Below are 10,566 nucleotides of genomic sequence, written 5' to 3'. Positions count from 1 at the left end.
GTGAGAGAGAGAGAGAGAGAGAGAGAGAGAGAGAGAGAGAGAGAGATTCCTTTTAGGACCTGGTGACAGTTTCATCTCTGAAGTCTGTCCAAGGCCCCCATGTTAGAATAGCATATTTTCTGGGCTTCCTTCTCTGTAAACTTCATATCCTGGCTCCTGCTTCTACCTCTCCACCATGATCAGGGCCTGGGCCACATATGAAGCTGAATCGAGACCTCCGACTTGCCTTGTGGATTGTGATCATGTCTGGGCACCTGTTGTCAGACTCTGTTGGAAGAGCTTAGTAGGCATGGGGATCTGGATCCTCACGGTAAATCTAGAAGACTGGACAGTTAGACTCATATCCGTTTGCAGATAACGGGTGCACAGGGAGTCCGTGAACAATCCAGAAGATTCCCGCCCGGAGGAAGAGAGGTGCTACCTACTCTACGCAGCAGCGTGTGTGAGGGCTGTGGGCTCCATGCTTTTTCCAGAGTCTCCCTCAAGACTGTGTTCTGTCATGTGCTCTGGACCCCATGTAGAGACAAAGGAAAATGAGCTTGTGTGCCTCAGGAAGCCAACCATCCCCGGTGGAACGGCCGGCAGTGAGTTCTAAAGGCTTAGAGCTGTGGTGCAGAGCTTTTCCTAGCTGTGGGCAGCTCGCTGGCTGTTTATTTTCTTGTCATCCCTCCAGGCACTCATCCCCATTTGAAGTCATAGCCCCAGAATTTTCTCATCTCAGTTTTTACTGCTCTGAATAGCAACTGCCAATCCGCATGACTGTCTCTCTTCCTAAATGAGCTGAAATTCAAATCTGGCTTTTCTTGATTTCGATCTTTGAAAAACAATTGAAGGTGGCGCACACCTTTAATCCCAGCACTCGGGAAGCAGAGGCAGGTGGAACTCTGTGAGTTCGAGGCCAACCTGATCTACAAGGTTTAGTTCCAGGTCAGGCTCCAAAGCTACAGAGAAACCCTGTCTCGAAACAAAACAAAACAAACCAAAACAAAACAAAACAAAAAACCAAAAACAATTACTGGGGTTGGGAAGATGGTTCAGCGGTTAAGAGGACTGGCTGCTGGTTTCATTCCTATTGCCCACATAGGGGCTCACAACTACTTGTACATTCTCTCTCTCTCTCTCTCTCTCTCTCTCTCTCTCTCACACACACACACACACACACACAAATAAAAATAAAATCTTAATAAAAATAAGCCAGTGTTAGAGCACTGTATCCCACTGAGTTCCTGTGAATGTCCAAAGTGCTCTAGGAAGGTTGGGCTAAGTTGTAGAAAGCGCAGGGCTAGGAGGATAAAACAAATTTCATTTTGTTTCAGTTCCTTGTTTCTTGAGATCAAGAGGTAAATTGTGTCTGGATCCCAGAACTTCCCTTAACCTTTCCCTGGTTATTATCCTTTACTGCAGACATAACTCCTATTTTCTCTACTCCATGATCATTGCTTTCCTCCACTGTGGGGTGCTGAGAACTGGACCCAGGGTCTGTGTCCATAATCATATGTACTCGACCACCTGCCTTTCCTGGTTTTCCTTTTTCTTATTGATTTATTATTTATTATTCGAGACAGGGTTTCTCTATGTAGCCCTGGGGCTTTCCTGGAACTTGTTCTGTAGTCCAGGTTGGCCTTGAACTCAGAGATTCACCTGCCTCTACCTCCTAAGTATTAGGACCAAAAGTGTGGACCACCACCACCTGGCTAATTTTTGTTTTCTTAAGACAGAAAAAAAATTCATAGCTCAGGCTAGGCTCATTCTGTAGACCAGGCTGGCTTCAAACTCACAGAAGTCCGTCTGCCTCTGCCTCCCCAGTGACTGAATTAAAGGCGTGTGCCACCGTGCAGGTTTAGGCTCAAATTTTTTTCCCCCTTGAGACAGGGTTTCTCTGTGTAGCGCCAGCTGTCCTGGAACTTGATCTGTAGAGCAGGCTTGAACTCTCAGAGATCTTCCCAGTGCTGGGATTAAAGGTGTGTGCTACCACGCCCTACTTGTATTTTTTGCTTTCTTGAGTGTGGGATTCCTGTATGCTGCCAGAAGGTCAGCGAGTTGTGATTTTTACTGTGTAGTCTTTAATTCATCCATTTTATTGTTAGGACATGAAGTATCTGGCACTCTCATTCTTTCTTGATGGAACCGTAAAGAAAACTATCGCGGCTACAATACAGCCTTTATTGAGCATTTACTGTGTGCCAGGCCTGGTACTGTTTCACCTGCTTCCCTTAGTCGGCACAGCGAGTGTAGACAGTAGATAGCTGTGGTCTGTAAACTAGGGTCGTTGTGGAACCAACATGCAAGGATTATTGTCAGTTCATGAGGATGGGCTTTAACTTTAAAGAGCTCAAATGCAAAATTGTATCTTGTTAAGTTTGCCATCTGCTGTTATCAACAGGGCTGGGAGAATCTAGGGTTTGGGGCTCCACTTGCATATGACACGTCATCTCAGAAGCCTGCAACATCACCAATGTGCTAGTCAGGACCTGTGGGAAGGATACACCCTGCTTGACTTCCAGACAACAGTCACTGAAGGAGAGGAGTCAGGCAGGTTTACCCTGAGGAAGGGTCCCAGAGGTATCACACGTGTTACAAGTTGAGGAGGGAAGATCTTTGCCACCTGAGAGTCATTGTTCAATGTTCTCTCTCTCTCTATCCTGTATGCTCCACAGACTTGGGTCAGCATGTTTTTCTCTAACATGAGGCAAGTGTCCCTCTTGGTCTAGACACTGTCTAGAGGTCAGTACTGAACAAAATAGACGAGGGGGAATGGGACACGAAATCAGTGAACAAGAGGCTCAAGGAAACAAGCGCTTTGCCACAGCAAGGCAAAGACACTGGAGAAAAGGTGTGCTGGGAAAAGGTCCTGGGGAAAGGTGTGCTGGAGATGAAGTGGTCACCCAAGACCTTCCAAAGTTTTCCTGGAAGCACAAACCGCCGGTAAGGGTCAGGAGAAAGTACACACAGAAAGTTCCAAGGCCCTGGGGTGAGAAAGAGCACCAAACCCAGCAGTTCAGGCGGAAGGAAGGTTGACTTAAGGTCAGGTCTGAGAGGGTGAGGGTCACTTCATGTTCTGAGCCTTGAGCTTATTCTGGGATCAATGAAAACACTTGGAGTAAAGTTTTAGACTGGAAGCCATCTCACCGCACGTGGACCTGAGGGTCAGAGGCCTGACTGCATGCGGGTTGGGCGAATGTGTGCTAGAGACACAGGAAGGTGCTTGCATAGTTGAATGAATGAATGAATGAATGAATGAATGAATGAATGAATGAACGAACCGAGAGGCACTGACAGATTAAAGGACTTGCTGGTCCACTGGAAGCCTCACAGCAGTGCCTGAATCCTGGTTCTGGTCCCAGGCGCCACGCGCCGTTGTGACCTTGGGGGACACTCACGCCCCGACTCTGGGCCCGGAACTCAGCGTCTCAGGGGCGGGGAGGACGCGCCAGGAGAGACAGTGCGCGCGCGCGGGAGACCGACCGACGGCCGGTTCTTTGCGCCCGACCCTCCCCGAGCATCCCTTCCGCCAAGCCCGGCAGAGGATCATTGCGATCTGCAGTGATGACATTCCACTCGCGCAGCCCACGCGGCTCCTCGTGGCCCCGCACACTCTGAACACCTCGAGCGCTCGCGCCAAGATTCTCCCGCGTCACCGCAGCCGCGCGCGCCAGCCGACTCTCCCGCGTCCCGCCCCGCGCCGGCCCCGCCCACCACGTCCGCGCCACGCCCCTCTGGCGCGCGGGCCTTGTCATTTACTCCCGCCCCCTTCTAAGACCACGCCCACCTTCCATCCACGCCCACCATCAGGCCACGCCTCTGTCAGAGCGCCTCGCTGGCCCGCGCAGCGACGGGGCGGGCCCCGGGCTTGCTGCGGCCGCTGAGGGGCTCGCAGCCCGCGGGGCGGGGCTCGAGGGCGGGCCGGGGCCGGTGCCGCGCGCTGGGATTTTTAAATGTCCCGCTCGAAGCCGGGCGCAGGAGCAGCCGGCTCGGCAGCCAGCGCGGTGTAGGGGGCAGGCGCGGATCCCGCCAGCGCCGCGCGCTCGGCCGCCGCCTCCCGCCTCCTGCTTCCCGCCCGCCGTCGGCCTCCTGCCCGCTCGAGCGCGCCTGCCTGCGGCGAACACAGCTTCGGGTACGGGCTGCCTAGACTCCCGGGACTCCCAGGACTCCCGCGACTTCAGAGCGTCCCGACCGGGTCGGACGGGACCGGACCGGACCCGGGTGGGGGTGGGGCGAGGCCGGGTGGCCGGGTCCCCGGTGGTATCGGCTCAGGTTGCCCCGCCGGGGTGGTTGTGAGAGACGGGTCACGGGGAGGTGTAGAAGGGGACACAGGCAGCCCCAGTCCCGAGGGCGGTGATGGATTGGGGGGTCCTCTCGGAGGGCGTCTGGGCCTCCATCCCCAACCTCAGGTTCGGACCCGGGATCGCAGACTTCCAGCAGCGCCCGCGGGTGACAAGCCACCCGGGCCCATCGGCCATTTTCCCGGCCGGCCTCCGGGCCCGGGAGGCTCCCGCCGCCGCCGCCCGCGCGGGAGGGGGGAGGGGTGTCCGGGACGGACCGGCGGACTCGGGTCCCTTCTGCGGGCTGTGCTCACCACGATGCCTGTTTGATGTTCCCCCCCAGGTCTGAGTTCGGAGCCCAAGCACTGCACCATGCCAAGGGAAAGGAAGGAGAGGTGAGTGGCCTCGCTGCTGCGGGAGGGGAATGGTGAGTAGCGGTGGGGGAGGGGCGGCCTGAGATTTTTGGGGAGCCCCACCTCCGTGACACCATGCCTCTGCAGAGATGCGAAGGACCACGGCAACATGAAAGAAGAGGGTGGCCCTGACCTCTCGGTCCGCTCCAGAAAAAGGAAGGCGAATGTGGCCGTTGTGAGTACAAAGGACACAGGTTGGGAAGGACCCCCCCCCACCATTCCATCATACCTGGGTACCAAATTTGGGTCTTCTCTTCTACTAATGAAGAGAATTAGTTTGTCGAGGAGGTTTCCTTTAGTTCAGTGTAACTCAGAACCTAACAAACTTTTTTCCCCCTTTTCTCTCCGTGTTTTTGTCTCTGCGTTGCTCCGTGTGTTCCCTTGGTGGATTGGTATTTTTTTGTTTTCGTTAGTTTTTGCAAGATCCAGATGAAGAAATTGCCAAGATTGACAAGACTGTGAAAAACCAGGATAGCAGTCAGGTAGGTCGGCTGGCCTAGGGAGCGTTCTGTCTCTTGAGTTCCATGCTTTCTTTCTTCCAAGTTTCCCCAACCAGAGCCGCAGGTCACATGGCTGAACCACAGGAGCCTGTCAGTGTGGCCTGGCTTCTGCTGGGCCTGGGGATGTGGTAAGGGTTTATGTTTCTGGAGTAGCACCTCTGAGGTTACAGGTACTGAGACCTGAAGGAACCAGAGTGAGCATCATATCATTGGGGCCTCAACCCAGCAGGAAACTGAGACTCACAAGGCAACCCAGATCCCACTGCAAGCCTGTGACAGAGCTGGGCCTGTAGCCTTATTGCCAAAGGCTAGTGACTTGGGGACTAGGGCTCCCAACTACTTCTCCCTCGTTCACATGTGTGGCTTTTAGTGTGTCAAATATGAACTTTTTCCATCCCTTTAGGTCAGATTTCAAACTTTTATCCTCTTGCCAAGTATGATGGCACGGTCTTTTAATTCCAGTGGTAGGGAAGCAAAGGCAGGCGATCTGAGTTCTAGGACTGCCTGACCCTTATAGTGAGTTCCAGGCCAGCCCAGACCATATAGTGAGATTATGTTACAAAAACAAAAATCAAAACCTTTAGCCGGGCGGTGGTTGCGCACGCCTTTAATCCCAGCACTCGGGAGGCAGAGGCAGGCGGATCTCTGTGAGTTCGAGGCCAGCCTGGTCTACAAAGGGTGTTCCAAGACAGGCTCCAAAGCTACAGATCAACCCTGTCTCGAAAAACAAAAACAAAAAAAAAATCAAAACCTTTTTCGTCTTTGTGGCCTAGAATGTTGTGCCATAACTTAACTACAGTTGGTCACTGCTGTTTGGACTTTGCCTGGCCTCAGCCAAGGGTCTATAATGAAGTATGTCTCAACCAGTATTTCACTGACTGCTCCGTTCTTCTGTCCCTCCTATGTAGTGCCTGCCAGATCTTTCTAATGCAGCATGGTATAATATCAGCAGATCCTTGCATAGAGAGCTTGTATTATCTCTTTGCCTCCAGAAATGACTGGAGACTATAGTTATGGCTCCAGTGGGGGAAGCAGCCTATCTCCAAAGGGGCTGGTGAGACCTTCAGCCTTCATCACAGATAAAGCTGAGCAGGGACAGTATTCTGTTGACCTCATCCCAAAGAGGTTAGCTGTGACTTGGAGAGCGGGGAGAGGCAGCTGGTTCTGAATAATGCCTTCTGAGCAATGATGTCCTGCCACCTAGAACTGCAGTAATGTGTATTTCTAGAGAGGACCTCACTAGCCATTAAGAAGGGGCCCAGTTTATCTTCCTGTTAGCAAAAAATAGCCCCTTAAAGAAAACCTTCAGAGAGTTGGGTAGTAGTATAGTAGTATATAGAAGATAAGCCATGCTTTGGAGAATTCAGGATTGTCCATGTTGCCATGTGTTTTTGACAGAAATTTCCAAGTGAGAATGAGGCCAAGCCTTCCGTAAGGCTTGTGGAGATTCCGACTCACTTTGCCCTCAGGAATAACCGCAGCAGTGCTTAGCTCCTTGTTTGAGCTGTGGAATGGGGCTACCCACGGGAATGGGGCAGTAGCAAGAATCCAGTTGTGACTGTCCCATCATTCCCTGTGAAAAGGCATCTTCGCGCTTCTTGAGACACGAGTTTGTAGAGTTGACAGCTTAGAAACAATTGTTGACACACAAAGTTAGAATTTGGGGTGTAGGTGATTTTGTGTGTGTGTGGGGGGTTACTTTGTTTTATTTGCATAGAATGTTTCTGTGGAGTTGCATTCAGCCCAGTGCAACAACTTTGAGCCAGTGAGAGCAGTCACATTAAATTCACTGATAATGAACACTGACAAAGCTCTTTGTTTCTCAGTGACTATTTTTGTTTTTGAAACAAGGGTTTCTATATGTGACCCAGGCTGACTTCAAACTCAGTGATCTCCTGCCTCAGCCTCCGGAGTCCTAAGATTAGAAGCATGTACCCTACTACCTGAGTTATTCTAAATGAACAGAATGCCATTATAATTAAAATCTATTTTGCACCGGGCAGTGGCGACACACTCCTTTTATCCCAGCACTTAGGAGGCCCAGAGACAGGTGGATCTCTGAGTTCGAGGCCAGCCTGATCTACAAAATGAGTTCCAGGACAGTTTCCAAAGCTATAGAGAAACCCTGTCTTGGGGGGAGGGGTCTATTTTGCATATCTGTATTTTGAGACAGGGTCTAAGTACTTGGATGGCCTGAGCTCACTGTGTACCAGGTTGTCCTTAGATTTATAGATTGCCTGCCTCTGCCTTCTGAGTGTTGCAATTAAAGGCATGAGCCACCACACCCAGCAAAATGTAATTTTTTCCCTTTAATTTTTTGAGACAAGGTTTCTCTGTAGCCTTAGATGTCTTGGAACTCACTCTGTAGACCAGACTGACCTCTAACTCATGGAGATCCTCTTACCTCTGCCTTCTGAGTACTGGGATTAAGGTGTACACTACCACTGCCTGGCAAGGTGGAACTTTATTTGAAGCTGCACACTAGTTGAACTTCTCTACTTGTTTTGCATAAGGAAAAGAAATGGAGTGCAAGGATAAAAGGTGATGAGCCATAGTGCAATTGGTCTCAAAGCCGGGCTGATCTGGCGTTTTGTATAACTTGATAGACACTCAAAAACAGACTTAATTATCCACTTATTTAGCCTTATCCCCTGGCTTCTAGAAAAGCCAACTTTGGAGCCCATTTGTCTGCTGAAGGCTCACCTAATTTGTCTGTGAACTGCAGGTTGGAAACTACTGCCTTCATCTCTAAAGGCCTGGTCCCAGGTGTGCCAGCCATCTGGCTGTGGAGGATGGCACCTAGCTTGTACCTTCAGAACTTTTTCTTGAATGGAGAGCAGCTTCCTATAGTGGTAATGTGAACCTTTTGAGTCAGCACCGTAGATGCTACCAAACACGCAAAGCCAGAACTGAAAGGAAGCTGCCTTTCTCGAACAGCTGGCAGGGGCTGTTGTGGATAATTTGCATGTCTGACTCTTTGTACCCTGAGCAGAGAGGAGCTATGTGCAACTTTGCTCTCTTCCCACTAGTTGGAAATCTGGTCTTCCTTCAAAAGTGGCCTGGCTGCTGCAAGAGCTTCCAGTGGCATTCAGTTCAGGTAGACCTCTCAGTTACCTGTTTTGTTCTCTAGTTCACATTAGTGGCCTTTGCTTAAAATAAGGTGCCTTGCTAGTGCCAGGTAGGTGGTATGCTCTTCTGGTCAGCATTTTAAAGGTACGGCAATGAAGATCATTGGAGACCAACCTGTCCTGCACAGGCAAGAGCCTGTCAGTAAACGAATCAGTACATAAAATAATGCAAGTCTTTATTGGGAGGCGTCCACAGTCGCAGATTCATTACCTGTTTATAATATCCTTGTTCTCTCTTTTAAGATTGATTTTTGCCGGGTGGTAGTGGTGCATGTCTTTAATCCCAGCAGAGGCAGGCGGATCTCTGAGTTCAAGGCCAGCCTGGTCTACAAGAGCTAGTTCCAGGACAGGCTCCAAAACTACAGAGAAACCCTGTCTCGAAAACAACAACAACAACAAAAGATTTATTTTTATGTGTGAGCATCTTGCCTGTATCTTAAGCCTGTACACCTTCATGTGGTGTAGCTGGTGCCTGAGAAGGCCAGAAGAGGGTGCTGGATCTAGAACCTTGGAACTAGAGTTACCGATAGGTGTAAGCACCATGTGGGTGCTGGGGACCAAATGCAGATCCTCTGTAAGAGCAGCCAGTATTCTAAACCTCTGAGCCATCTCTCCAACCCCTAGTCTAGTCTTTGTTTTATAACTTTAGAGATCAAAATAAGGGCTTCTTATTAGGAAATGAAAATCGTTTGCATAGACTCATTAGTTTGACCTGTGATCACAACTTGATTTGGCTCTAATGATGTGGTACTTTGTCTTGAGTTAGGTAGGTTTCTGTTGAAGACACACACACATAATCAGTCTTTTTGTAATATAAGCTGACCTCTCTTGTATCCAGCTGGCCACCCAAATACTTCATTTGATGTCCATATGTCCTGAACTAGTTACAGAAGTGACATGGAAGCTTCAAGGCATGCCTGTGGCCTTTGCTTGCCCATGCTGTCTCCATCTTAACAAAGGCAGTTTACCAAGCCCAGCTAATCTACCAGTTCATGAATGGACAAGATGCTGAGTTGCACCCAACCCATTGTGATGTGTTTTATTGGCAGCCTTGGGATGATAATTCATCAGCATGCGTGGACCCCTGTTCTTTCATCCCCACCCCTAACAAAGAAGAGGATGATGAGCTTGAGTACCCCAAGACTGCATTTCAGCCTCGGAAAATCAGACCACCCAGAGCCTCCCCACTTCCAGTCTTGAAGTAGGTGTTGACTTTGATCTATAGCTGCTGGGTGTCGTTTGTCTTCCTGGTCTGCATTTAGTGTGAATGCAGACTGCCACCTATCTGAGGTTTGTCTGTTTCTTGTTTTTTCTTTTTATAGCTGGGGCAATAGAGAAGAGGTTTGGAGGATCATGTTAAACAAGGAAAAGACTTACCTAAGAGATGAGCACTTTCTGCAGCGCCATCCTCTCCTGCAGGCAAGGATGCGAGCAGTTCTTCTGGATTGGCTAATGGAGGTGAGCCTGACTGTCCCAGTTGCTGGAGCACCACCATTGCTAGATCTTTCTGTGCTACTGCAATCTCTGCGTGTGCTCATTTGCATTGGCACATTCTGCTTCTCTGAAGCCGCCTGGTATAAGTACTGCGATGGTCTTTCTTTTCTCTAAGTTCTTGAAATTTTTGAAGTCATTTTGTTCCTTGGATATTTTGAAATTGGCATCTTATTGTTTTTCTTTCCTAAGTTTGAGTAGTTACAAAGTTTGTGGTTTTCTAGTAAATTGTAGGTATTACTATTTATACTTTATTTGAACTGTATATATTTACATGTGCTAAATTGTTTTTAAAGATATCTCCTAGAATTCACATATCAGCTGTGCAGTGGTCACTGTCATTAATTGTAGGCACACATGAACAGGTTCTCTGCAGCAGTCAGATCTCACAGATCACTTTAAATTCCTTGGGTCTATTCTTTCCTCCCAGAAGGATTTGGTGTATGTGTGTGTGTGTGGGGGGGGGGTATTTCAAGACAAAGTTTCTCTGGCTGTCCTGAAACTAACTAGCTCTGTAGACCAGGCTTGCCTTGAACTCACAGATTCGCCTGCATCTGCCTCCTTGAGTGCTGGGATTAAAGGTGTGTACCACTACTGCCCTGCTCCCAAAAAGATTTCTTAACAGCCTGCCTTGTTCTAATTGTACTGAGAATCATTTCCCTACTTCTGTGCTATTGTTGATCAATAAGCAAGTACATGAGGCCGCAGTGGAGCTTGACTACATACTCCTGGCCTTGGGTTCCATCCCAGGCAAGAAACAAGCAAAATTCCA

At 49.6% G+C, this 10,566-nt stretch overlaps 1 protein-coding gene across 1 annotated transcript in view; it reads left to right on the top strand.

The window, feature by feature from the left end:
• Positions 1-3,936: 3,936 nt before the first annotated feature.
• Positions 3,937-10,566, top strand: part of Ccne1 (cyclin E1) — a 10,715-nt gene continuing 4,085 nt past the window's right edge. The window contains exons 1-6 of the mRNA XM_050124528.1: positions 3,937-4,114; positions 4,606-4,657; positions 4,763-4,850; positions 5,089-5,157; positions 9,353-9,504; positions 9,626-9,761. Coding sequence (XP_049980485.1) covers positions 4,635-4,657; positions 4,763-4,850; positions 5,089-5,157; positions 9,353-9,504; positions 9,626-9,761 — 468 coding nt within the window. The 5' untranslated portion in view covers positions 3,937-4,114; positions 4,606-4,634. The remainder of the gene's footprint in view (positions 4,115-4,605; positions 4,658-4,762; positions 4,851-5,088; positions 5,158-9,352; positions 9,505-9,625; positions 9,762-10,566) is intronic.

This window comes from Alexandromys fortis, unplaced genomic scaffold (genome assembly GCF_014885135.2).
Source record: "Alexandromys fortis isolate MF-2015 unplaced genomic scaffold, M_Fortis_MF-2015_v1.1 scaffold_198, whole genome shotgun sequence".
NCBI lineage: Eukaryota > Metazoa > Chordata > Mammalia > Rodentia > Cricetidae > Alexandromys > Alexandromys fortis.
This window is presented reverse-complemented; position numbering and strand designations above follow the sequence as displayed.